General features: G+C 40.7%; 1 protein-coding gene across 1 annotated transcript in view; it reads left to right on the forward strand.

Moving 5' to 3' along the window:
- The window catches only part of MYO10 (myosin X), a 225,647-nt gene that overhangs the window by 130,616 nt on the left and 69,236 nt on the right, over positions 1-25,795 (forward strand). The window contains exons 10-19 of the mRNA XM_053592862.1: positions 6,291-6,420; positions 8,145-8,263; positions 9,415-9,561; positions 9,739-9,839; positions 9,950-10,016; positions 10,585-10,677; positions 11,093-11,161; positions 11,452-11,534; positions 15,616-15,724; positions 18,520-18,600. Coding sequence (XP_053448837.1) covers positions 6,291-6,420; positions 8,145-8,263; positions 9,415-9,561; positions 9,739-9,839; positions 9,950-10,016; positions 10,585-10,677; positions 11,093-11,161; positions 11,452-11,534; positions 15,616-15,724; positions 18,520-18,600 — 999 coding nt within the window. The remainder of the gene's footprint in view (positions 1-6,290; positions 6,421-8,144; positions 8,264-9,414; positions 9,562-9,738; positions 9,840-9,949; positions 10,017-10,584; positions 10,678-11,092; positions 11,162-11,451; positions 11,535-15,615; positions 15,725-18,519; positions 18,601-25,795) is intronic.

Genomic DNA, 25,795 nt, shown 5'->3' on the forward strand with positions numbered 1-25,795 from the left:
CATGTTTTACTTTTAATGTTATAAAACTTGTCTCAATGTATGAGAAGAAATAGAAGTAATAAGGGTTCAGCCTTCTTCTGGATGAGTCTACTGAGAAAAATGAATAAAAGAGAATTATGTATTTAAAAAAAAATAGCATTCCAATGTTAAATACAATTTAATTATGCCTTCATCCTTCACTTTCAGAAAGCTCCTTTCCCCATATGTGATGGAGTCAAAGGAAAAGGAGACCAAGTTCTGTTGGTGCTCAAGGATCATTTGTTTGCACCATGTGTTAAAATGTTAGCAGAGATAAATTATTTGTGGGAATTATGAATGAAAGTGTCCCTTCTGATGTTTATTTTTAGCTGTTAAAAATATCATTATTCTTTTTATCAATTTTAGTATCAATATACCCAGTATACTCAATGGGAACTTTTGAGAATTTTGATTATTTTGCTGAGAATTTGCTTTATGTATTCTTAAGATTCACCACTGGCAACAATGATATAAAGAAATAAAGACTATACTTCCAAGGATCATTTCTATATTACATTAATATACAGAATACCTGGGAGGTATTCTAAGCAGTTATAGGAGGGAGCGGGGTTTTCCTGGGGCAGAGGCAGTGAATGTATGCTACATTTCATAATCATTTTTAATAGAGCCATCCACATTACACCATAAATTGTTTGATGAGGATGAAAAGCTATTTCAAGTCAGTAGTAACAACTAGTTTATTGTATTGCCTTCCATTTGACCAACCAGGATACTGGCGGATGAAATGGATAAGAGGTAACAGGAATCTGTGCTGCTTTCCCTTACTCCACAAATGCTGAAAGTTTACAGCGGCCCTGGTGGACCAGGCCCTGGATTTTTTGACTCTGTGAACCTTACCAAGTGTATCTATGGGTTTTGAGTGGTGTGTGGCGTGTGTATGGACATGTGAATTTATTTATCAGAAGTTAATTTATTAAGGTTTAAAGGACTGACTTTGAACCTCAGTTTTGCCAACCTTGGAAACATGAGTTTCTTTTAGTCTTGGAAAACTTGAGAGTACACATAAATTTTATGTTATAAAATAACATTTTTAAGGGCAGTGCCTGTGGCTCAAAGGAGTAGGGCACCTACCCTATATGCTGGAGGTGGTGGGTTCAAACCCAGCCCAGGCCAAAAGCTGCAAAAAAAAAAAAATTAAATAATATTACATAGTAAAACGTAACATCATGTAAGAAATTATTATCTAGTTGCTTATTTGTTATTCACCGGGCTCACAGTGGCCTCCCCTTTCACCCTTTCTCTCAGTCACCATTTGCTCAGGATTCACCTGAGGTCCCTCTGTCTCTGTGGTGGTGACTCCCTCTTCCCTGTTTCTGATGTGACAAGCTGATCCCCTTTGGTGCTTGATGGTTGGGATTATATCACATAGTCATCACCTCCCACACACACGCATTCACAAGCATCTTCTTATTTATTTCGTATTGTGTAATAAAAACTTATTGCAAATATTTTTATGATTTTGTGCCAGTTTTGTAACTAAATTACTCCTTAGCACTTCTGAACCACACTGAGAATTTTCCCAGGGTTTTTTCAATCTTGAGCCATATTGTTCAGATAATAAAATAATTATAGTAAACCTTAGAGCGATGCTCTTGCCAGAGGGGTGGAGGATGGCTTAGTATAAAGACTGTAAATAGGACAGTAAGAAGCATTTGGTGGAGGCTCTTGCTGGCAGTTTTAGCTCACACACCTTTGCTGGTGATAATTGGTTGCAGACATTAAATGACTCCCTGGTAGGATTAATGCAGTCACCACTTACCACCACACTCCTAACTAATTACCCAATCACTTAGCATTAGACTTGAAGGCAAAGAAGTCACAAATTTATTAATACGGTGATCACATTTATTTTGTTCATTGGCTTTCACCTCTCTGTATACAGTATTTGCATGTATTTTAAGAACTTAACCACAAATTTTTTTATAGAGCTTGTGTCTTATTTTATTTCAGATTAATATGAGGGACCAGACGATTCGGTTACGTTGTTTGTGTTGGTTAGGTAGAGTCTAAGTTGTAGCTGTGTCCGTCACCCAGGGGGTGTACCCCGCACCCCTGCTTGGTGCCTGTGAATTGAGAACACACCCTTCCTCTTCCTTGCTCCCCAACCCCCCCCAATTTAATTGTGTTTTTCTCTTGTGTTCTCAATATTTCTTAATTTGACTGTTAGAAATGTTCTGCTCCTGTAAACTTATTTTTTTTAATCTTCTTTCCTTTTAGTATTTTGTAAAGTCCAAGTTGGTAACTTAGTAAATATTTTCATTTCTATGGTTATTGAAGGATTGGCTTAGAAAATTTTTATAAACTGTCTTTGACTATGTCTTGTCAATACATAAGGAAAACTTTATAGAAAGGTAACTTACTTTTACACAATGTCATTTATAATTGCAGGGTATTTGGCTGATGTTGGATGTCGTCTTTAACAGTTTTGAAAGTCTTGAGTATTAATAACAAATTATTCATTATTTCTTAGCCATATTTCTTTATTGTTAGCTTTTAGAATAAGACACTGATAAATACCTTTACATTTGAATAATTATTTTTCTGTAGGCTTTTTTCCTTAATTCATAGACACTTGACAGATAGTTTTTATTGTTCACGTCTATTTCTTCTTGTACCCATGAAATGATGGTCTTCCCACTTTTAAGTAATTCATGGTCTTTTAATTTTTTATAATCAATCTATTGAGATATAAAGTACATGTAATAAAATGTTTCCATTTAAAGTATACATTTCAATGAATTTTTTGTTTGTTTGTTTATTTTTTGAGATAGAGTCTCACTCTGTCGCCCTGACATTATAATAGCTCACAGCAACCTCAAACTCCAGGGCTCAAGCGATCCTCCTGCCTCACCCTCCCAGAGAGCTAGGATTATAGCTGACACTACAGGTGTCCTCCACAAAGCCCAGCTGGTTTTTCTATTTTTAGTAGAGATGAGGTCTGCCTCTTATTCAGGATGGTCTGGAATTCCTGAGCTCAAGCAATTCACCTGCCTTGCCCTCCCAGAGTGCTGTGATTATAGCTGAGACTAACAGCTGAGACTGTTCCACAAAGCCTTGCTAATTTTTGTACTTTTAGTAAAGATGGAGTTTCCTTCTTGTTCAAGATGGTCTGGCATTCCTGAGCTCAAGCAATTCACATGCCTCACCCTCCCAGAGTGCTAGGATTGTAAGTTTGAGCCACCATGCCCTGCTACATTTTAATGACTTTTGAGTGTACATCCACCCACGTACCCCCAAACATTATCCAGACTGAGGACAATTTATACCTGGAAAGTTCCTCTGTGTCCCTTCTTAGACAATCCCAGCCCCCTGAGGAACAGCTGCTCCTGATCTAAGTCCCTCTAGTATAGTTTGTCTTTCCTAGGATTTCATGTTAGCAAAATGACACAGTATGTATTCTGTTATATCCAGCTTCCTCCAGGGATCCACAAGGCTGATATCACTATTCTTTTTTTAAATTTCCATTGACTAGACAGTGCTTTATTTATCTCTTCACCCATTAATCGTCTCACTTTTTATTGTAAACTTATTGCTAACAACATTAAAAGACGGGATAGAACATAATGTTCATGAACCTCCAATACCATTAACTCACAGCTAACCTCCAATAATAACTATCACAACCATTTACAATTTTGTATATTTTCTTCCCAGCCTGAATTTTTAAAACAATGATGGGCACAAAAATACGTTTTTTACTTTTTATGTAAAGCTATCATAAATATAATTGTGTTTCTCTATAATGTTGATAGTTTCTTTTAAGAACTGTACAATCTTCTTATAAGTTTGTGTACTATATTTGACTTGTCTTATGGTAGGATAGCTAGAATTGTTTTTTTCCTTGAAAGTGTTGTTAAGGTAATGGTGTCGTGTAACCTATTGAGATTTTCCTTCGAACAAATTTTCAGCACTGAAATTATTGGAGATTACATAGATTTATATTTTATGTCCTAAGAAAAATCATACATTTAGTTGAATAATAAGTTCATAGACCTTGAGTCAGCTGGGCCTGAGTTTGAATCCTGGTTGTGCAACCCTTGAGAAAGTTATCTAACCTCTTTGAGTCTTTTCTGTTTTCTTTTTGCGGATATTAAAATTATAATGTGCACATGTGACCTGGCACAACATTGTTACATAATCATATCGTTTTCCAAGAAGATTATACTAGTTTATAGGATTGTCAACCAGCATATAAATGTCCCTTTCCCACCCATCTTTAAGTTCAGAAGTTCTTCACTGATATAATAGAAGTGATCTTGATGTGCTTGAATTTGCACGTTTGATTTCTAGGAAGGAAGTGCATTTACTCTGGATTTGGGTTTCTCTCTATGAGAAGTGCCTGTTTTATTTTTGGTGCTCATGTACTTTCTAGAGGAGCTTTTCCTTGTTTCTGTCTCCATTGTTTGTTTTTTATTTCCCCTGGTATTATTACTTTTTCCTTGTAAAGAAAATCTCACATTTTAAAATCTGCACTTCTGGCTGGGTGAAGTGGCTCACACCTGGAATCCTAGCCCTCTGGGAGGCTGGGGCGGGTAGATTGTTTGAGCTCAGGAGTTCAAGAGCAACCTGAGCAAGAGTGAGACCTTGTCTTGGAAAATAATAATAATAATAATGATAATATGCAGTTGTTTCCTTTTGCAATTTCTATTGCTTCCAAGTGGGGCATGGTTTTCTTTGTCCCATTTCCTGTGCTCATTGTATGGGTCCCAGTTCTCTTTGTGGGTCATTTTCCTCAGCGTTGCGGACAATTCTGCCCTCAGGGTTGTGTGTGTGTGTGTGTGTGTGTGTGTGTGTCTGGGCTCACACACACTTGTGCGTGGGTAGTTTTCTTTTTAATAGCCTTCTTCCTCACAAGAATGTGTTCTCGATCACAATGGAAAATGAGCAAATTTTAGATATGATTCAGAAAACACCTGGCTTAAGTTGTTTTGATACTTGTTGATAACAAAGTCCCATAAGTGTCTATTTATTTTTATTTCCCCCCAAACAGAATTATGTTAACTTCCACTCAGTAACCTGAGGCCAAGAGAAAACTTAAAAATCCTTTGGAGAAATTTAAAGTAGAGATGTGGTGAAGGTCTGGGGAAGATAGATCCAGATCTGTGCAGATTTTCTATCAGTGCCTATGAGGGAAGAAGCAAAAGGCTCTCCCCATTTTATGGAATTCCTAACAGAGAATTCTGTTCCATCTGCTTGGGTCCCTGTCTCATTTAACCACCAAGACAAAACCCCAGATTTTACACTGGAGGAGTCTCATGAAGTGTGTCACCCCTCTCCGCTTCTCAGATCCCTGCCTCTGAATTTTTGTGTGTGCAGGAAATAATAAACGTTCCCTATGCTTTGATAGCTATAGAAAAAATATTTATCAGTGTCATTACTGTGATTCCCTGAGGTAATTGTTTTACAGCATAAATAGACTTGTACATGAGGCAGGTGTTTATTTTTATTTCATTGATTGTGTTATCCCTGAGCACACTATAACGCTCTTTTTGTGTGTGTGTGTGTGTGTGTGTGTGTGTAGAGACAGAGTCTCACTTTACTGCCCTCGGTAGAGTGCCCTGGCGTCACATGGCTCACAGCAACCTCCAGCTCTTGGGCTTGTGTGATTCTCTTGCCTCAGCCTTCCGAGCATCTGGGACTACAGGCGCCCACCACAACGCCCGGCTATTTTTGTTGTTGTTGTTGTTGTTGTTGTTGCAGTTTGGCCGGGGCTGGGTTTGAACCCACCACCTTCGGCATATGGGGCCGGCGCCCTACTCACTGAGCCACAGGCGCCGCCCCTATAACGCTCTTTTTTTTTTTGAGATAGAGTCCTACTCTGTCACCGTAGGGAGAGTGCCTTGGTATCCATAGCTCACAGCAACCTCAAACTCTTGGGTTTGAGTAATCCTCTTGCCTCAGCCTCCCAAGTAGCTGGGACTGTAGGCACCTTCACAACACTGGGCTAATTTTTCTAATTTTGGTAGAGATGCGGTCTCACTCTTGCTCAGGCTGGTCTCAAACTCCTGAGCTCAGGTAAACCACCTGCCTAGGCCTCCCAGAGTGCTAAGATTACAGGCGTGAGCCACTGTGCCCGGCTTATCTGTCTTTTTTGTGTGTAACGTCTTTGTCATTTTTAGAGTGAGTGACTCTGCATCTGTTTCGTGCATCCTGGCCTTTAGAACAACACCCAGTAATTTGATCGTCATGATAGTTCTTCATTTTCTTCGTTGTGAAAAAAAACAGCATACAATGTATTTCTTCTCTTCTAGACGGCAATGGAAGTAATGCAGTTCAGCAAGGAGGAAGTTCGGGAGGTTTTGAGGCTGTTGGCTGGGATACTGCATCTTGGGAACATAGAATTTATCACTGCTGGAGGGGCACAGGTTTCCTTCAAAACAGGTAAAATTCTGCCTCCCTCCTCCCTCCCTTCCTTAACTATTTTCTCAGAGAAAATTTAAAACTAACTTATTGACTGGCCTTTTACAAAAGTTCTCAGACCCCTGGAATAGGGATCTATAGAACTTTAGCTGTATCTGATGTGAAGTGTCAGCTAATAAAGGGTCAAAGCATGCAAAAAATGACTACTGAATTGGGAAGATGGCAATGTTCTAATTCTAAAAGAAGGAAAATGAGGGCTCAGTTTCCGTAGTTCCGTGCCCGTAGCTCAGTGGTTAGGGCACTAGCCACATACCAGGGTTGGTGGGTTCGAACCTGGCCTGGGCCTGCTAAACAACAATGACAACTACAAAAAAAAAAAAAAAATAGCCAGGTGCCTATAGTCCCAGGTACTTGGGAGGATGAGGGAAGAGAACTGCGTAAGCCTAAGAATTTGAGGTTGCTGTGAGTTGTGATGCTACGGCCCTCTACCGAGGGTGACATAGTAAGGCTCTGTCTCAAAGAAAAAAAAGAAGAAGGAAAATGGGCCAAATAAGTGGAAATATGAGCAATGAGTATTTGATGTAGGGAAAAAAATGTTGAGTCAGGTGGCATAGTGCTTTGCCATGGTTTTTCATAGTTAGCGAGTGCTGACATAGTGTCATGTTGAAGAGTGTGAGCTTTGCAAGCCAGAATGCTGGGACCATGACCAGCTTGTCCACAAGCCATTCCCTGTGTTATTAGTCCTCTCTCTGCTAGTGGCTTCTCCCCTGAACTGCGCCTTGGAGATTTGTTGTCAAGATAAAATGTGTTGGGGCGGCGCCTGTGGCTCAGCGGGTAGGGCGCCGGTCCCATATGCCGGAGGTGGCGGGTTCAAACCCAGCCCCGGCCAAATTAAAAAAAAAAAAAAAAAAAAAAAAAGATAAAATGTGTTAATACCTGTATAGCAATGTCACTTATCATTTACGTGGAGTGATTTATGTATTTTAAAAACTTTTCTGATGAGCACAAGAGATGGCATCATGGTAGCTGGAAATTAGATGAGTTCAAGTTCAAAGGAGGAACCCAGTACTGTAGGTCAGTCATTTTCAAACATTTGGTCCCCTCAACACCTCTTCATCTGAATAATCATAGAATCCCCAAAGAGCTTTTGTTTATGTGGGTTATATCTGCCGATATTTACTGCATTAGCAGTTAGAGCTGAAAGATTAAAAACCATTTTTTAATTCACTTAAAAATAACAATAATAAACCCATTCATATTAAAATAAATATATTTTTATTTAAAAGACTATTTTCCAACACAAAAAAGTCAGTGAAAATAGTTACATTGTCTTATCTTTAGGCAAATTTCCTTAATGTCTGATGTAGTAAAAGACAGTGGAGTCTCATATCTGCTTCTGCATTTAGTCTGTTGAATTATCTTATGTTGTATAGGCTTTGAAAAACTCTTCTGTATACTGGTGAGAAAATCAGAGTTAAAAAGCAAATAACACCTCATTGTTATTAATGAAAATAATCCCAAATTCTGACGGGTATTGGAGACACTGTGGGGTTATGGGGTCACATTTTTGCCCAAGCCCCGGGTTCTATGCTACTAACCTAGAAAGCGGGGGCGGACATCTCAGCAGTAGAATGTGTGCTTCTGCTGGAGGGATTCAGGAATGTCTCGGCTTTTAGGTGTTGCTGTGTGTGGTTAGCTTTCTGGGGGCTGTGGGTTCACCTTTGCTTTCTACTTCGTTTTTTCAGCTTTGGGCAGGTCTGCAGAGTTACTTGGGCTGGACCCAACACAGCTCACAGATGCACTGACCCAGAGATCAATGTTCCTCAGGGGAGAAGAGATCCTCACGCCTCTCAGCGTCCAGCAGGTGCACACCCTTTGTCATCAAAGCTTGTCTTAAAAGACACGGCTGGGTTTTCAGGTCCATGGACCCACAATAAATTGTTCAAATGACTTTGGTTCACAGTCAAAATACAGAGATAATGGGAATAGACAAAACTGTTGAATTATTGTCCAGGAGACAGTGTAGCCTGGTATTGAAGAGGGTGGGTCTGAGTTTGACTCTTGAACCTTACACTTAAACTACTTTTTCTTCTGGGTAAATGTATTCACTGTGCCTCAGTTTCTTTCTCCATAAAACAAGAATAATTATCATGTCTAATTCATAGGATTCTTGCAAGGATAAAAGTAAATATAAGCTACATAGTTAATGTCTGGTATGGAATAAGCACTAAGTAAGCAGTAGCTACAATTATTGTTACAATGAATGAAAACAATGCCACAGTATGCTGTATTTATTTTTGCCTCTGCTGCTGCCTTCAGCCAATTTATATGTGTTAGGCCTCCTAGTATGTTTCTTAATTGGATAAGTAAAAATGTTAATTATCTCATGAAGAAAACAAAGTACACAATAAAAAAAGATGACAGGGTCCAGGCGGAGTGGCTCATGCCTTTAATCCTAGCACTCAGGGAGGCTGAAGCAGGTAGACCACCTAAGTTCAGGAGTTTGAGACTAGCCTGAGTAAGAGTCAGACCCCATCTCTAAAAGTAGCTGGGCGCTGGGGAGGGTGCCTATAGTTCTAGCTACTTGGGAGGCTGAGGCAAGAAGATCACCAGATCCCAAGTGTTTGAGATTGCTGTGAGCTATGATGCCACATCACTCTACTGAGGGTGACAAAATGAGACAATGTCTCAAAAAAAAAAGACAATAAAGGAAAAAAACCTCAGGTCTTAATTATTGTTTTAAACCTGATAATATTTATAGGCTTGGGTTCTTACATGTAATTCAACATAGAATGCTGAATTTGGAAGCCCTGTATTTAAAGGAATTCTTGATGAATCTTAGTGTAAATAAGTGGGCTCCAGTTTATGCTTTCTTTAGAATCTGTATTTATTACTTTACTTTGGGGGCCCAGCTGCTGCCCTGGTTTCACTGTGTGTCTTCCAAGTAGAACAGGGATAGACTTGCCTACCTGGGGTGCCCCGTTCACCTGGGCCTGCGTGTCCCCTGTCCCACAGGCAGTAGACAGCAGAGACTCCCTGGCCATGGCACTGTACGCACGCTGTTTTGAGTGGGTGATCAAGAAGATCAACAGCCGGATCAAAGGCAAAGATGATTTCAAGTCTATTGGCATCCTTGACATCTTTGGATTTGAAAACTTTGAGGTAGGCTTCCGAAGAGCAGGACACATGAATTCTTTTCTGTTTATTAGTTGCTATTAAACTAATCTCTTAAAGCAAGCATTGATATTTTTACCCCGCAGAATTTTTGTGTGTGTCTCTTTACTTTTGAATGTAATTGTGAGGAAATTAAAGATTCCTGTTTATGTTTTGCCCCCTTAGGTTAATCACTTTGAACAGTTCAATATAAACTATGCAAATGAAAAACTTCAGGAATACTTCAACAAGCATATTTTTTCTTTAGAACAACTAGAATATAGCCGGTAAGCACTCAGGATTCCATTTCAAATTAAAAGAAAAAATCAGCAACTAAGTTTGATGGTTCTGAAGCCATATTTTTAAATTAACTTGGCCCTTTTAAACCTTTCTACAGGGAAGGATTAGTGTGGGAAGATATTGACTGGATAGACAATGGAGAATGCCTAGACTTGATTGAGAAGGTAATGTATTTTTAAAGAATGGGTTCAGTCCCAAGGGTGTCCAGCTGGACTGATTCACATTTATGGGAACAAAATAACTTGTGTGAACACGCACATCAAAGATGTGAATGTTTAGAACACAATGGGCCATTTGGAAACATAAATATAAATGTGCAGGGTTGAATTTAAATACTTGGCTGCTTCAAGCCTATTGTCTCACTGAACTCAGTATTGTAAGCTTCATGTATTCGAGTCGACTTACCTTAGATTTTAATTCAGCAACAAAGCCAGTGCCAGTACTCCTAGTAGCTACGCCAGATGTTAAAGTCTCATGCCCAAAATTGCAGTGAGTTCCGTTTTTTAAAAAAGATTTAAATTACAGATAAATTGAAATCAAATTAAATTACAAATAAAAGCATTTACATTAGTTGGTTTTCTTTACAGTGTATCATTTTGAACTGTTAAAGAAATGACTCTGCCTTTTCTTTGAACCACTCACCTGTTAGAGAGTGCAGAGAGGAGCTCTAATACGGTTAGAGAGGCATGCATTCACTTTTTAATTCATTCAGTCTTTTTTTCCCTCTCCTAGAAACTGGGCCTCCTGGCCCTCATCAATGAAGAAAGCCATTTCCCTCAAGCCACAGACAGCACCTTATTGGAGAAACTACACAGTCAACATGCTGTATGTCAGAATCTGCTAATGCTTAATCCTGTCCGAGTGGTAAATCTGTGACTGGAGATTATATGCAAGACGCATCAGTGCTGTTGGCCAAACTGTTCCTCCTATGTTTAATTTTTTTGACACATCAAAGCTGTTTTCCAATTACTAGTGCTAAGTCGAAATAAAGGGTTAGATTTGGGGCTACTTGTCAGATTATGCCCAAGTTTATTTTATGAGCAGAGAACTTAAATTTTTAATATATTGCAGTGACACCGTCAGGAATTCTGTGGTTGTGGTAACAAGTCACACCATATGCGGTATCCTGAAATTCTGGAGTTTTGGAATTGCTCTCACTGTCTGTTGCGTTTAGTTTTCTCTGGAAGTCAAAGGAGATCAGTGAATGAAATGGGGCTTTTTTTTTTTTTTTCTTACTCAGAATAACCACTTTTATGTGAAGCCCAGAGTTGCAGTCAATAATTTTGGCGTGAAGCACTATGCTGGAGAGGTAACTTCTTAAGATACTTATTCATACTGACCTGTTTGATATTCAAAGAAAACAGTAGTTTCAGAAGCCAATCATAAGGGGATTAACATTTTCAGCTACTTGGGGTTTGAGGGGGGAAGATCCCTTGAGTCTAAGAATTTGAGTTTCGCCTGGACAGCATAGTCAGACCCATCTCTTAAAATTGTTAGAAGGATTTATTTTCATGGGTCTAGCTCTGAAAAGAGCTGCTTATGAACTAAGACTATTCTTTCAATCAATTCTTACCTCTCTGTTATTTTTTTTAAAACTAGGTGCAGTATGATGTCCGGGGTATCTTGGAAAAGAACAGAGATACATTTCGAGATGACCTGCTCAACTTGCTAAGAGAAAGCCGGTATGTCAGCCTTTTCCCCAGCAAGTAATTAACAAACAGCTTAATGTGTATGCTAATGCTTTTCATTAAAAAATATACAGCGTATTACTGTTATGTGGAAAAACTTGGTGTTATCTTCTGCAAGCAATATTTTATCAATAAAATGACTCCAAGGATAAAAAATAATAATAGTAGCAGTGACTGCCATTTAATGAAGTACTGAAATAAATAGCAAACCCATGAGGAAGGGACTGTTATTAATCCTGTTACGCAGATGAAGAAACTGAGGTTGGGAGCAGTTAGGGTCTTGCCCAGGGCCCCTTAACTGGTAACCAGTTTTGATCTTGTTTGTTCGTCTCAAGACCCTAAGATCTTTCTTTACAGCAAGCTTAAAGCTATATGTTAAATTGACCTCAGCCTTGGTATTATAGGACCCGCATGTTTCTAGTTAGCATAAGGGATGTCAAGGAAAATATATAAGTCTTAATTCAGCTCAAGTTATAAATTTATTACACATCCATTTATTTATGCGCAAATTAGAACATCACACCATTAAATCAATAGTTAAGGAACCCATGCAGAAACTTTCAGTGATTGGTGTAGCTGTTTGTATGTATTAAACCCAAAGTGTCCTATTTTTAGGAGGCTTGTGACAGAAAGTGTTTGGGAAAGAACCCTTGCCTTAAAGCTTTCAGTACTTGCATCAGAACTAGTGGCAATCTATGACAGAAAGAAATTTTTAATATCTAAGGAAGGAAAATAGAAAAATTGTTAAAAAGCTATAATTTTTGGTTTTTGTTTTGGTTTTTTTGTTTGTTTGTTTTGAGACAGGATCTCACTCTGTTACCCAGGGCTATAGTGCAGTGGCATCATCACAGCTCACAGCAACGTCAAACTCCCGGGCTCAAATGATCTCCTGCCTCAGCCTCTCAAGTAGCTGGGACCACAGGAGCTCAATACCACACACAGCTAATTTTTCTTTTTTTGTAGAGACAGGGTCTCGCTCAGGCAAGTCTCGAACCCTTGGCCTCAAGTGATCCTCCTGCCTTAGCCTCCCAAAGTACTAGGATTACAGGTGTGAGGCTGAAAGCTATAACTCATTTAGCAATGTAAATCCCTGGGTGGCACCTGTGACTCAAAGGAGTAGGGTGCCAGCTCCATATACTGCAGGTGATGGGTTCAAACCCAGCCCCAGCCAAAAAAAAAAAAAAAAATGTAACTCCCATATGGCCACCCTGTCACTTAGCCACCTATGAACTGGGGCACAGGGAGCCTGTCTTAAATATTAGCTTAGAAACTCAGAATTTGAAACATGTGATCTTTAAACTTATTTTAATACCTCCGTGTGAAGATTCAGTATTTAAACATTATCAGCTATTTTATTTTTAGAAAAGTTTTCAGATTTATAAAAATGATATATGTCCATAGCATGCTGTCACAGCATTTTCTGAATTTATTAGATTTAAAGTGATTGATTTTAAATAAAAGCTTCGAAGTGGTTTTCAATAGAAGCAATTTGTCATAGCGAAAAGAGACCAGCAAGATAGAGCCTTGCTGCTCACCTCTGTCCTGCTGTTAAGCAGTTTTGTGATTGGGGTGTAGAACTTTCTGTCTGTTCCAGCCCCAGGGTTCCCTCTGCAAACCCAGGAGCTTGGGCTGTCTGCTCACTCCATGCTCTTCCAAAGTTTTTCTCTAAAGATCTCAAAACACAGTTAGAAAGCTTTGAAGAGTGAATTTTAGAGGGGACCCTAGAACACAAATGACAATGGGTTGGGGCGGAGTGAAAGTGACCAGGGACGGTGCTAACATTGCTGCCCTGGGAAATAAGGATGCTCCCAAGTCCCCTGTCATTCCTGGTGGTGACAGCTTTATGGCGCGTACTGTCTTCTAGGCCGGGAAGATAAAAAGTTATTGGAAAGCTTTTTTACTTTTCATAATGGCAATGAATTTTATAAAATTTTTTTAAGGTAAGTGGAATGCAAAGTTTATTGAGGAAGAGAAAGATAGGTTTAGAGAGTAAGAACAAGATAGAGAGGCTTACAAAACAAGATATGTTCACCATAGATAGAGAACAGGCCCCTATTGTCACAGCAACGAGGCAAAGAGGCCAGATTTTATAGAATTTTTATTTTATTTCTTTAGAAACAGTCTCTCTGTCACCCTGGCTAGAGTGTCCTGTTAGCACATCTCAGGGCAACCTCAAACTCTTAGGCTCAAGCCCTCCTCCTGTCTCAGCCCCCAGAGTAGCTGGGACTACAGGTGCCTGCCACAAGGTCCAGCTAGCTTTTGTATTTTTATCTTTTTATTTATTTATTTATTTTGCAGTTTTTGGCTGGGACTGGGTTTGAACCTGCCACCTCCGACATATGGGGCCAGCACCTTACTCCTTTGAGCCATAGGCACCAGCTTTTGTATTTTTAGTAGAGATGGGGTCTCGCTCTTGGTCAGGTTAGTGTTGAACTCCTGAGCTCAGGCAGTCCACCCCACTTGTCCTCTCAGAGTGCTAGGATTATAGGTGTGAGCCACCACATCTGGCCTTATAGAATTTTTAAATAACAATTTTTAAATACTAGGATTGTACTTGCTGTGCAGCAGGCACCACACTCTCAGCCTTTTGTACACATGTTCTCATTTCATTCTCACCCCAGCATTAGGGGATAAGTTCAGAAATTATCCCTATTTTCCAGATGAAAAACTGAGGCCTACAGAGAGATGAAGTGCCCTGCTCTGGCAACACAGCTAGGAAGTAGGAGAGGCAGGATGTGAACCTGAGTCTGCTTCACTTCAGAGTTAAATATTCCTCAGATGGTCCTTTCCACTTGCCAGCTGCTTGGGTCTTCACAGCACTATGAGATGAGCAAAACAAATATCTGGCTTCGGTGCCGTTTCCTGTTCCTGTGGCTCTTGCATCCTGGGGTCTGGCATGATGAAGACCTCTATGCTCTTAGGCAGGTCCTTCCTCCTTGCTCTGCTGTTTTAGAATTCTTCTGGATTTGATCCAACAATAACTTCGACATGCTCTGAAGATTGGTTGGTAGTCAGAATCAAAAGAAGGCCGTATGATAATGGCACGGACATTAGAGGAAGCGACCTATACCTGGGAGATAACTATCCCATAACAAGAGTGCTGTCGTTCAACTACGAGTTTTCTTATTCTCTCATTCACTGCAGGATCAGGAAAATAGTGGGCCAAGGGAACGATGTTGTTATATTATCTGAGATTAATTATAGACCAGCATTGGATACCATCTATGAATTTCCAGTGGTTTGCTTTAAATTCCCATCTGTGTTGCATTTTGGGATGAATGTGTACAATGTCACTATTGCGGGTGATGGCCCTAAAGGAGCAAATGAAGGGCAAGCATCCTCGGCCCCTTCACAGAGTAAAACATGCCATCCTAATGATAGGCAGCATTAACAGGAGCAAGTAGCCATGAATCGCTGTATCGTAATGCTTGTATATGACGCCCCCACTCTCGTATTTTAGGAACAACTACCCATGAATCACTGCATCATAACGCCTACATTAGGATGTCCCGTTTTCCCTAATACACAGGAGCAAGTGGTGCATACTTGCCTGGGAGCCAGTTTCAGTAATGCTGTTATATCTGTCCAAAGATGAGTGATAATATCTATTCCTTGCTTGAATACCTTCCAGAATTTTGGATTCATATGTATCTGTCACATAATATTTAAACATTTTCATGAATTTTAAGTGCACTTGCCACTCTAACTTTGTGAGTTCCTGCCTAATAAAGCTTGCCTATATTAAAACAACAACAACAACAAAAGAAAATCAAATATCTGGCTTCTACAGGTGAGGAAACTGGGGCCCCAGAGGCTCCGCTGGCCTTCTAGAAAGCACAGCACTCCGAGGAGGGAGGCCACCCTGGGTCTCAGTGGTTCCAGCCCTGGCTCTTATTTTCAGTGCCTAAAGCTCTTTGGCAATGGTTGGTTTGAAATCTCTGGAGGCTATCTGCGGGCTTCCAGGCCTCAGTGTATTACTTTTAATTATCAGGGGAAAGTGCGTGTAATTACAGTAACCTGGCACCCCGTAATGGGTATGTACACCCCAGGATCCTCCTGCTCTCGCCTCACACAGGTTCGACTTCATCTACGACCTCTTTGAACATGTTTCAAGCCGCAACAACCAGGATACCTTGAAATGTGGAAGCAAACATCGAAGGCCCACGGTCAGTTCACAGTTCAAGGTTAGTATCTGCTGCTGGCTGGGAGGGATTGATGCTCTCTGATTTTACAGATTGAAAAGAGGAGGAGGGTATATGTGAGGTCTATGAAATATTTATTTAGTTTTCTTTTTTTTTTTTTTTAGTTTGGCCGGGGCTGGGTTTGAACCCGCCACCTCCAGCATATGGGACCGGCGCCCTACCCGCTGAGCCACAGGCACTGCCCTAGTTTTCTTTTATATCATACTTTTAAACCCTACAGTCCTTTAGTTAGAAAATAGAAATTTTTTTCTAAGTCAGTGGAAAACATGTAAATCCTTTTTTAAAAAATAGGAAATAGTTAACTTATTTTAAGCTTTCAAGCTAACAGCCTTCTTAAGACTATTTGCCTCACTATTTGATTTGTATTTAGAGGCTCATAGGGTATATTTTTTTTTTTTTTTTTTTTTTTTTTGTAGAGACAGAGTCTCACTTTATGGCCCTCGGTAGAGTGCCGTGGCGTCACACACAGCTCACAGCAACCTCCAACTCCTGGGCTTAAGCGATTCTCTTGCCTCAGCCTCCCGAGCAGCTGGGACTCATAGGGTATATTTGTAACCAGCTAAGGATGGTTATATTTTTCCAAGACGTATTTACAGTATCATACCTAGGAATATTGACCAAGTGCATGATTAAATAAGATGAATGTCAATTATCTTGTCCCGATGTCCAGAATTCGGGGAAAATAAGCAACATTCGTATTTGTGTTTTAAATACATAAGCATTTTATGTAGGTTAGGGATAAAGCATATGAAGACCATTTTCCTAATTTGTCTGTTTTATCCTCAAGTAAAAAACCCTAATGTGAAGGGGAAATGGAGGCACATGGGTCTGCAGACCCTTACTAGATCTGCCCTGTGGGAGGCTATCTTTCACTTGGTTACTCATGGGGATGCACAGGGCTGTGTTCTGTGTGAGGCCTGTCATAGGATGTGGGGGATGAGCCAGGGCCACACCACAGTGGCTGGCAATATGGAGGGGGCCGCCTTGACTCAGCTAGGATATCCTGCTAAGAACTAACATTAAGTACTTCCTATGTGTCGGCCACTGGGCCAATCACCTTCCAGACATTGTCTGTACACGCCCTGTGAGTCCTACTGTCCCCGTCTTATAGAGGAGGAAAGTGAAGTTGAGAGACAAGGCCCAAAGAGGAGACTTCCTATAGGGTTCGAATTGAACCTATGTCTGATTCTAAAACGAGGCTCCTAATCTTCCAGTGAAGATATTCAGATTCTTTTTCTAGAAATTCAGTTTTACCTGGAGTTGTCTTGAAAGGTTTTGTCAACGTTTACGATTTAAACTGGACTGAGCATCAGGGAAACGGGCAAGGGTAGGCAGAGACGAGGACCGAGAAAGTGCCCAGAGACGGGGGGCAAGCCCTCTCTCTCCGGGCCTTCCGCAGACAACAAACAGCACACCAGCAGAACAGGACGCCGTGCACACACTTCAGTTGGTATCAGAATACAAAGGACCGTGAAGGGTAGGAAGTTTTGTCCTCGGAGAAATCCTAAAGCTTTTTGAATTGGAGAAGTAACTAATCACTGTAGTGTTGGAGTCAATTCACTTTTCTTCAGCAACAAAACTGTAAGGAGAAAAAGGAGAAAGAGATGGAAGCGAAACCAGTGGATTAAACAAGACTTAAAAAAAATGTTATCAATCAGGGCGGCGCCTGTGGCTCAGTGAGTAGGGCGCCGGCCCCATGTGCCGAGGGTGGTGGGTTCAAACCCCGCCCCAGCCAAACTGCAACAAAAAAATAGCCGGGCGTTGTGGCGGGCGCCTGTAGTCCCAGCTGCTCAGGAGGCTGAGGCAAGAGTATTGCCTATGCTCAGGAGCTAGAGGTTGCTGTGAGGGCGATAAAGTGAGACTCTACCGAGAGCGATAAAGTGAGACTCTGTCTCTTTAAAAAAAAAAGTATCAACCAACTCCAGTTGATAAACTATATTTGCATTCTGATGTAAAAGAGAAAACCGTTTAAAAATTAGAAAATCTGAAACAGTTGAGCATTTTAATCTGAAACGTTGAGACCATTGCACATTTTAATATTAGTTAAAGGAATGAATGTTCAATCTTTGCAGGTGTGATGGTATTGTGGTGATGGGTTTTAAAGTGTCACGTGTATAACACACATTACACCATGTTCAGGATTTGCTTTTTCACCAGAGGTGGGGGCAGAGTATGTGGAGATAGGGATCAGATGAAATGAGATTAGCCAGGAGTTACAGCTGATGATAAGAACTCTTGATGTGCTTCTGATTGCTTGGATGAATGTTGAAAATTCTCCATAAGAAAAAAAACAAAAGTGTGAAAAGAAAAGAAAGTAATGTTCTATCTAGAATCTGTGGGCCTGGTGATTTGAGGGTAAAAGTGAGAGAGAGCAGCTCAAAGGCAGATGAAATTCAGGCATAGACTGTCATTTTGATGGAAATAATGAATTAAGGGGAATAATTACAGTGGAAAAGTAGACATTTTTCAGCTTTTCTATACTAAACACTGAACTATCTTAGGGTTGTGTTTTGTTTGCTAACAATTTTTTTTAATGGTATTATTTCAAAGGAAATGATAACTGAGTTTTGTATATTGTGGAATAATGTCAGTTACAAGGAGTCGTAGTATATTTGCTTGATGTTAGAATGATAATTAAAAACAAAAAACTCAGGTTATCGTTCATATGATTTATATTGTTTTGTTTTTTATTCTTGTTTCTGATAAGTGCCTAGGGTGCTGAGAAATGGGAAAGAAATCAGAGACTAAATCAACATATACTTTTTCCTTTCTAATAGGATTCACTGCATTCCTTAATGGCAACACTAAGCTCCTCGAATCCCTTCTTTGTTCGCTGTATCAAGCCAAACATGCAGAAGGTAAGATTTGTGACAGTCCTGGGTTGAGATCTGGTCTGCAAGGAGACAGCCTCCTAGGGAGTGGTCACTCACTAGTTTGGTTTCTCCAAAGTCCTTTCATTGTAGATGCTTGGAAATGGATATGACATTATTATAACCTGACATTAAATGAAAACACCCGCTTTGTCCCTTTAGCCTGTTAGTCTGCTTTTGAAAGATGTCATTAAGCTGTAGGGAAATCTATTTTAAAAGGAAACATTGTGAAGCCTTCACTTTTTTTTTTTTTTAAGCATGTGGTTTATAATTCTTGGGACAAGTTCCAGAGTGTGATAATACCCTGTTAGAAGAAATAGTTGATTGGTGTGTTTTTGTGGGTTTTGTAAGTTTTCTTTCGTGTGTGTGCTTTTTTAGATTTATTGTTAAACATGATGAAGAAGCTTTAGTCTTAAGTAGCAGTGCTGAATTTTAGTTAGATTATACTTGATTGTAACTAATTAGAAGACAGTTGGCATACATTTTAATATCCAGGCTCTTTGATTTTAGCTTTTCAATGTCTTAACCTGAGTTGGAACAATGTGAGTTTCAAAAGGAGAAGCTACCTAAACAAAGAAAATATAATATTAGACATACCAGTGGCTCAAGCTATGGCTAAATGGGTAACTCGCCTATAGTCTCAGCTACTCGGGAAGCTGAAGCAAGAGAATCGCCTAAGCCCAGGAGTTGGAGGTTGCTGTGAGCTGTGACGCCACGACACTCTACCGAGGACAATAAAGTGAGACTTTGTCTCAAAAAAGGGGGGGGGTGTAATTTGCTTTAAAGTGTTGTTAATACATTTAAACGATTTGATTTGGCAAACATTAGCCTCTAGGAACCCTTCTGATGAGAGAAACCCCCCACAAAATAGTAATTTCAAGAACTCCCTCCTGGTGAGGAACGAGATGCTAATCCTCATGAGGATCAGGGGGAGAGATCGGATCTCAGCTGTTCCCATGAGACATGGGTTACATTCTGGCAACTTCACTGATGCTGGACCTTATTTTTTGTATTGTTTACGAATTGCCTTTGACATAACAGTACATACATTCCTCATTTACAGTTTAAAAATAATGTACTTATAAGAACCACAGTAATGAATTCTCTGTCTTCTAGAGAGATAGAACTGGACATCTCTTTAAGAAAGAGTGACCCATTGACTGTGAGGATGATGGTGAGAATTTGGCATTTGAATGACGTCAAGTAGCCATGACTGGTCTCCTGTAGGAATTTCTGTGCTGACATAGCTTAATATGCACCATGCTGATATTTTAAAAAGTACCTAATCTTTTCATTTTTTAAAATGCTTAAGGTTGTCACACCAAAAAATGGCAACATAAACAATATATAGCTTTTTTTATATAATGTGAGAAATTTAATAATTAGAACATCTCTCTCAGTTCATAGCAATACGTCACATAACCTGGTTTATATCCCAACTTGTTGTGCTTCAGAAATCCCGGTGGGGATATTTCCCAGACAGTACAAATGGGCTTTTGATGTATGAGGACTCTGACAATTAAGTTCACAAACTCATCTTTGAAAATATGCTAATACCTCATGACCAAATATCACTGCAGTCACCTTGAAAGTACTCCCATTTGGGAAGCTATGTACTGATGCCAGCTCCTGCTCCACCCTTCCAAGTAATTTTGGAACTCTTTTTGTGGAGTGACCATCAGCTGTCGTCCTGTGAGGTCTGACAATTAAGTTCATGAACTTAGGCTAGAAAAAGTGCTTTGAAGGATATAGTAGGCCCTGGCGTTAGTACTTAGCTTCCCCGGGGCAGTACTTCAGAGGTGACCTTGGTGATATGCGGCAGTGAGAGAGGCAGGGAGCACATGAGCTTGTCTGACCCCATATACTTGTAGGAGCTGTGCACTCTCTGGCAGTGTTTTTTGCCATTTTTATAATAGGGATAGTAATGCCATGTTTTATCCTTCAAATATGCAAGTTTTGGGTTTTTTTTTTTTTTTTCAATTTAAAGTCCTGGACACCTGGATGCATCTTACAGTTGCTGGTGAGCCATGGTTCTCTTCAAAACTGTTTTCCTTTCTTTGCGGTATGAGACATCATTGTGCAGCTTTCAGTTACTGGCATCCTAGATCACCACCCTGGCAGTGCTATGAAAAGGATGGAAATTTCAGTTTGAGTCTGGGCGCGGTGGCTCACGCCTATAATCCTAGCACTCTGGGAGGCCAAGGCAGGTGGAATGCCTGAGCTCACGAGTTTGAGACCGGCCTGAGCAAAAGTAAGACCTTGTCTCTACTAAAAATAGAAAAAATGAGGCAAGAGGATCGCTGAAGCCCAAATTGTAGTTTGCTATGAACTATGACACCATGGCACTCTACCCAGGGCAACAGCTTGAGACTCTGTCTCAAAAAAAAAAAAAAGAAATTTCAGTTTGAAATCCTTAGTCTGTAGGGTTTTTGTGTTCTTTCTTGGATGGCGCAGAGTTAGTTTTTCCCTAGTACTGTAACAGCTTCTGAAATTAAGCCTGCTTGAAAACATTTCAGCAGCTGGAATATTGAAGAAATTACCTTTTTTAAAAATGTTTTTTCCCATGCTGAGATTTATTTGCACCCAGTTGCTTTGATGTTTGCATTTTAAAAATGATCCAGTTCATCCTCATGTTTCCATTTGGACTGAATTATGGCAGACGCTAATTAACAAACATAGCAGGAGGCGGGGAGGGGGGGTAGAAGACTTGGAAAAAAATCTTGGTGCCATTTTAAAGGCACTCAGAAAGTGAAGGCACAAGAGCCAACTTGTCCCAAGGCCCAAGATGTAGGTGTGATTTTAAGTATCAGGATGCTAATTAGAATACAGAAATATTGTTATGACTCAATTAGCATCCATTTGGTTCCACTGAAAATACTGGATTACTGATTATGTTCTATGACTTGTATGTAAACAACCCTCATGCAGAGATTCGTATTAATTTTTTTAGTCCAAAGTAGATTCCTCTAGAAATTTCCTAGAGAGCATCTCCCCTTCTTTCTCCCAGAGATGGGTAGTGCTTATTTCCAGCATAGAGAGATGAGTTATCTCTCTTCACCTCATTTTCTTCTCCAGTCATTTCATCAGGGGAGCCTGGGCTTGGGGACTGTATTCAAATATGTACATATGTCGGTATTTTGTGCGTTCTTCAGGGTGAGAGTCATGGGTTTTGGAAAATTCTAGAGGTTTTTTTGAAGATTCTGTAACCGGAAAGAGATAAAAATGGTAGCTGTAAAGTCTGTGATCTAGAGTTCTGTGGCCTGAGAAAAATTGAAGTATCTGTAGGCGGTTATTTAATATCTGAGACTCTGCATTGGCCCAGCGTGGGAATACACCACACACACACCACACACACACACCACACACACACACACACACACACCACACACACACACATACCCTGTGGCTTGTAGAATAGGCTGTCACCGTTCTTGGCAATTGTTTTAACTCTAGAATGGGCATCTGGGCTTTAAGAATTTAGAAAGTCTTTGTGGGTTTTTGTTATTTGAGTTATTGGTTAATTTTTTGTTGTTGTTGTTATTTGGGCTGTCTGTGTTTTGTTTTGAAAAGCACGGTCCAGAGGAAGGAGTCTGTAAGTAGAGTGCTAGAACACATATGTCAATTCAACTATCACAACATGTGGGATTTTTTTCTTTTTTCTTTTTTATAAGCAGCCTCTTACTAATCTTGGATGCTGTATAAAGGGCACATCACTCTCCTCAATGAGAAGTCCTCCTGGTGCCCAGTTCTGAAGTGGATGGAAAGGCAGATAGTCTACAGGTCGCCCCTGCCTTGGATATAACCCTCCCTGAGGTGCCCAGTTCTGAAGTGGATGGAAAGGCAGCCTCCTGAGAGGCGCTAGTCTACAGGTCGCCCCTGCCTTGGATATAACCCTCCCTGAGCTTGGCATTTTCAGAGTTCACCAAGGGCAGACCCCTCCTGCAGACGACTTGCAGTTGGTGATGAGGCCTCTCAGCTTTCCTCCACTGTGGTTTGTTTAGGTAGTAGCAGTATCTGGACACAGGTGCCTGACCAGACTCAGATTTGTGTCTGACAGAAAGCCTGCTTTGCCCCATCAGAATCTCTCCCCGAGGGCATCCCTGCCTGGTATTTTACCAAATAAGTTCTAGACAAAAAAGTCTCTCATTAACATTCCTCAGAAAAGCCCTGAGGAGGCTCGGGACAGAATTAAAGAAGGGAACTGACTGATGAATATCGGGAAAGCCTTGCTGGGTGTGAGAACTAGATTCTTTCTGTGAGCCCAGGGCCAGCTCCCTGCAGGATCAGCCAGGGCTGGCTCCTGGAACATGCCTGGCAGGCTCTCCTCACAGTTCTGTCGTTAGTGTTCTGGGGGGGACATCATGGGTTGCAGCAGTAACATCCAGGCATGGTGGCTCACACCTGTAATCCCAGCATATTGGGAGGTAAAGCAGGAGGATGGTTTGAAGCCAAGAGATCAAGACCAGCCTGGGCAACATAGCAGGACTCCATTTCTACAAAAGAAACTTTAAAAATTAGCAAAGTGTAATGATGTGCTCCGTATTTGTAGCTACTTGGGAGGCTGAGGAAGGAGGACTGCTTGGGCCTTGGAGTTTGAGGCAGCAATGAGCTATGATTGTACCAACTCTACGCTGGGCAACACAGTGAGACCCTATCTCAAAATATATATACGTATATGAATAAAAGTTATAATACTCAAGCCCTGTTTGACTTTTACAATTATAAGAGATAGTAAGATACAATATACAAGAGAACAAACATTAACTATATATATGAAGTATTACAATTTTTTTTCAGTTTTTGGCCAGGGCTGGGTTTGAAGTATTACAATTTTAATGCAGTTTTTTCCTTGCTTAAAATGTGTATACATTTTTTTGGCTCTCTCTGTGTGTGTGTGTGTATTTAACTTGACATAACAAGGCTCTAAAAGGTTCCGTCAAGTCTTCTCCAAAAACTCAGGAGCTTAGGTCACCTAATTCCCCAGGACTGGGGGCTGGTGGGGAAAGGCTCCCAGCACAGGCAGCATGGTGGAATAAGGTTTATCTGGACGAGTGGCAGGACGACCCGGGGAAGGCGACCAGGAGGTCTGTGATTGCACTTTCACCGTATTTGTTGGAAAGTGGAACATCGAGAGAGAACAGAGCCGGAGATGCAGAGTTGGCCAGATGGCAGCAGGCTGCGTCGGCTGTTGATCTCAAAGCCCCATCTGTCCCCAGGCAGGAGGACAGGCAAGCTGTCTCACACAGAGCTCTTCTTTCAAGGGCTTTGAAGATGTCGCCAGCATCTTCCCTGAGCTGAAACCCGTATCCCCCTCTTTCATGGTGCTACTGTTTAGCTGAGACTCAGTCTCTCATTGGAACAACATTCTAGACAACTCACAACCACACACGCGAAGTGAGACATCAGAGTGTAGTAAGGCGTTACGGTTTTTCTGTAGAGTGTTTGCAGACGTTATAGCAGTAAGAGCCTTTCATTTCTAGAGGTATGAAAATTTGAGGAACGAATCGCATGAATCCAGCACACTTAATCCTAGGAATTTATATGTGTGTAATCCAGGCACATTATCTCCTTTTATGCATCTTATTTCTCATTAGCCTTCTGACAGGCCCTTTTTCTCAGACCTTCCTCTCCCCCCACGGTCCTTTCCGTGTCTTATTAGGATTAGGTCTCTCTGCCCCCATCCCATTTGGAGAATAAGGTATTTCTTTTTTTTTTTTTTAATTAATTTATTTATTTTTATTAAACCATAGCTGTGTACATTAGTATGATCGTGGGGCACCATACACTAGGTTCATAGATCGTTTGACACATTTTCATCACATTAGTTAACATAGCTTTTGTAGCATTTTCTTAGTTATTTTGCTAAGACCTTTACATTCCACATTTACTAGGGGGGAGGGAGGGGGAAGGAGGGGGATTAATGGGATCACACCTGCGGTGCATCTTACAAGGGTATATGTGAATCCTAGAGAATAAGGTATTTCATGAATAACAGAAGACCTGGGCAAGTCCCTCTCCACACAGCCTGTCTTACCCTTGATGGGCAGGCTGTGTGTGGTCAACAAGTGTCAAATTGCTCCCAAAGGGACGTCTTAGAGATGCTCATGGGGTGTGAGTGCTCAGCTCTGCTAAACATAAAGACTTTCCATTTTAGTTGACTTTATTTATTTTATTTTGGAAGTGTTTGTCTCTTCTGATCATCATTGAGTTGTGTAGTTGGGAGTCACCCTGAGGATGTACCAGTAGGCTAGGTTACTGCTGGGGTGATGCTGTTCTTTTATTTTTTGTAAGACAGAGTCTTTGTCATCTTTGGTAGAATGACATGGTGTCACAGCTCACAGCAACCTCAAACTCTTGAGCTTAAGTGATTCTCTTGCCTCAGCCTCCCAAGTAACTGGGACTACAAGCCCCAGCCACCACACTTAGCTGTTTTTAAAGACAGAGTCTTGCTCTTGCTCAGGCTGGTCTAGATCTCCTGAGCTCAGGCGATCGCCCTCCTTGGCCTCCCAGAGTGCTAGGATTAAAGGTATGAGACACTGCACCCAGCTACAAGGTGATATTCTTAATATGTTATGAAAGTTTGAGATACATAAAAATTGAAACACAAAATCCTCATGGACAGATACAGATGAAGCCCTCCCAGCAACACCAGTAAGCCGAGCAAGTTGAAACTTGCACAGGTGAATCAGAAAAGATGCTGTCAATGGTTTTTCTTAGAAATGAAGTAATGGACCCTATCAAAACTTTTGTAGTGACCTGCATACTCAGGAAACTTTTTATGCTATATCATGTTACTTCACCCTGCCTATCTCCCTCAGCTGACCTCTTCTTAGAGGTACCCGTTCCCCCCAGAGTTTAAGGCCCTTTTGAAAAGCCAAACAGCCCCAGGGGCTTATTCACAAACACTGCTTCATTGGGGGAGCGGGGGCTGGTGCTTCATACACAAATGCACCCATTTCTAAATGGGCTTTCCCCCCAAGGCCTTTGTTCTGTGTCATGACTGGGCATAGAGGTCTGGGTGTGAGGCTCTGCCACTCCCACTGGACAGGTGCTAAACCGAAAGGTTAAACATTGGATTTTAAATTTTTGATTGAATTTTCTGGAATTATGGATAATTCACTCAGTCCAACATTATCTATTGCTGTATTGCATTGAATCTAAAACTCCCTGAGTGTCAAAAGCG

Source organism: Nycticebus coucang, chromosome 1, assembly GCF_027406575.1.
Source record: "Nycticebus coucang isolate mNycCou1 chromosome 1, mNycCou1.pri, whole genome shotgun sequence".
NCBI classification, from domain to species: domain Eukaryota; kingdom Metazoa; phylum Chordata; class Mammalia; order Primates; family Lorisidae; genus Nycticebus; species Nycticebus coucang.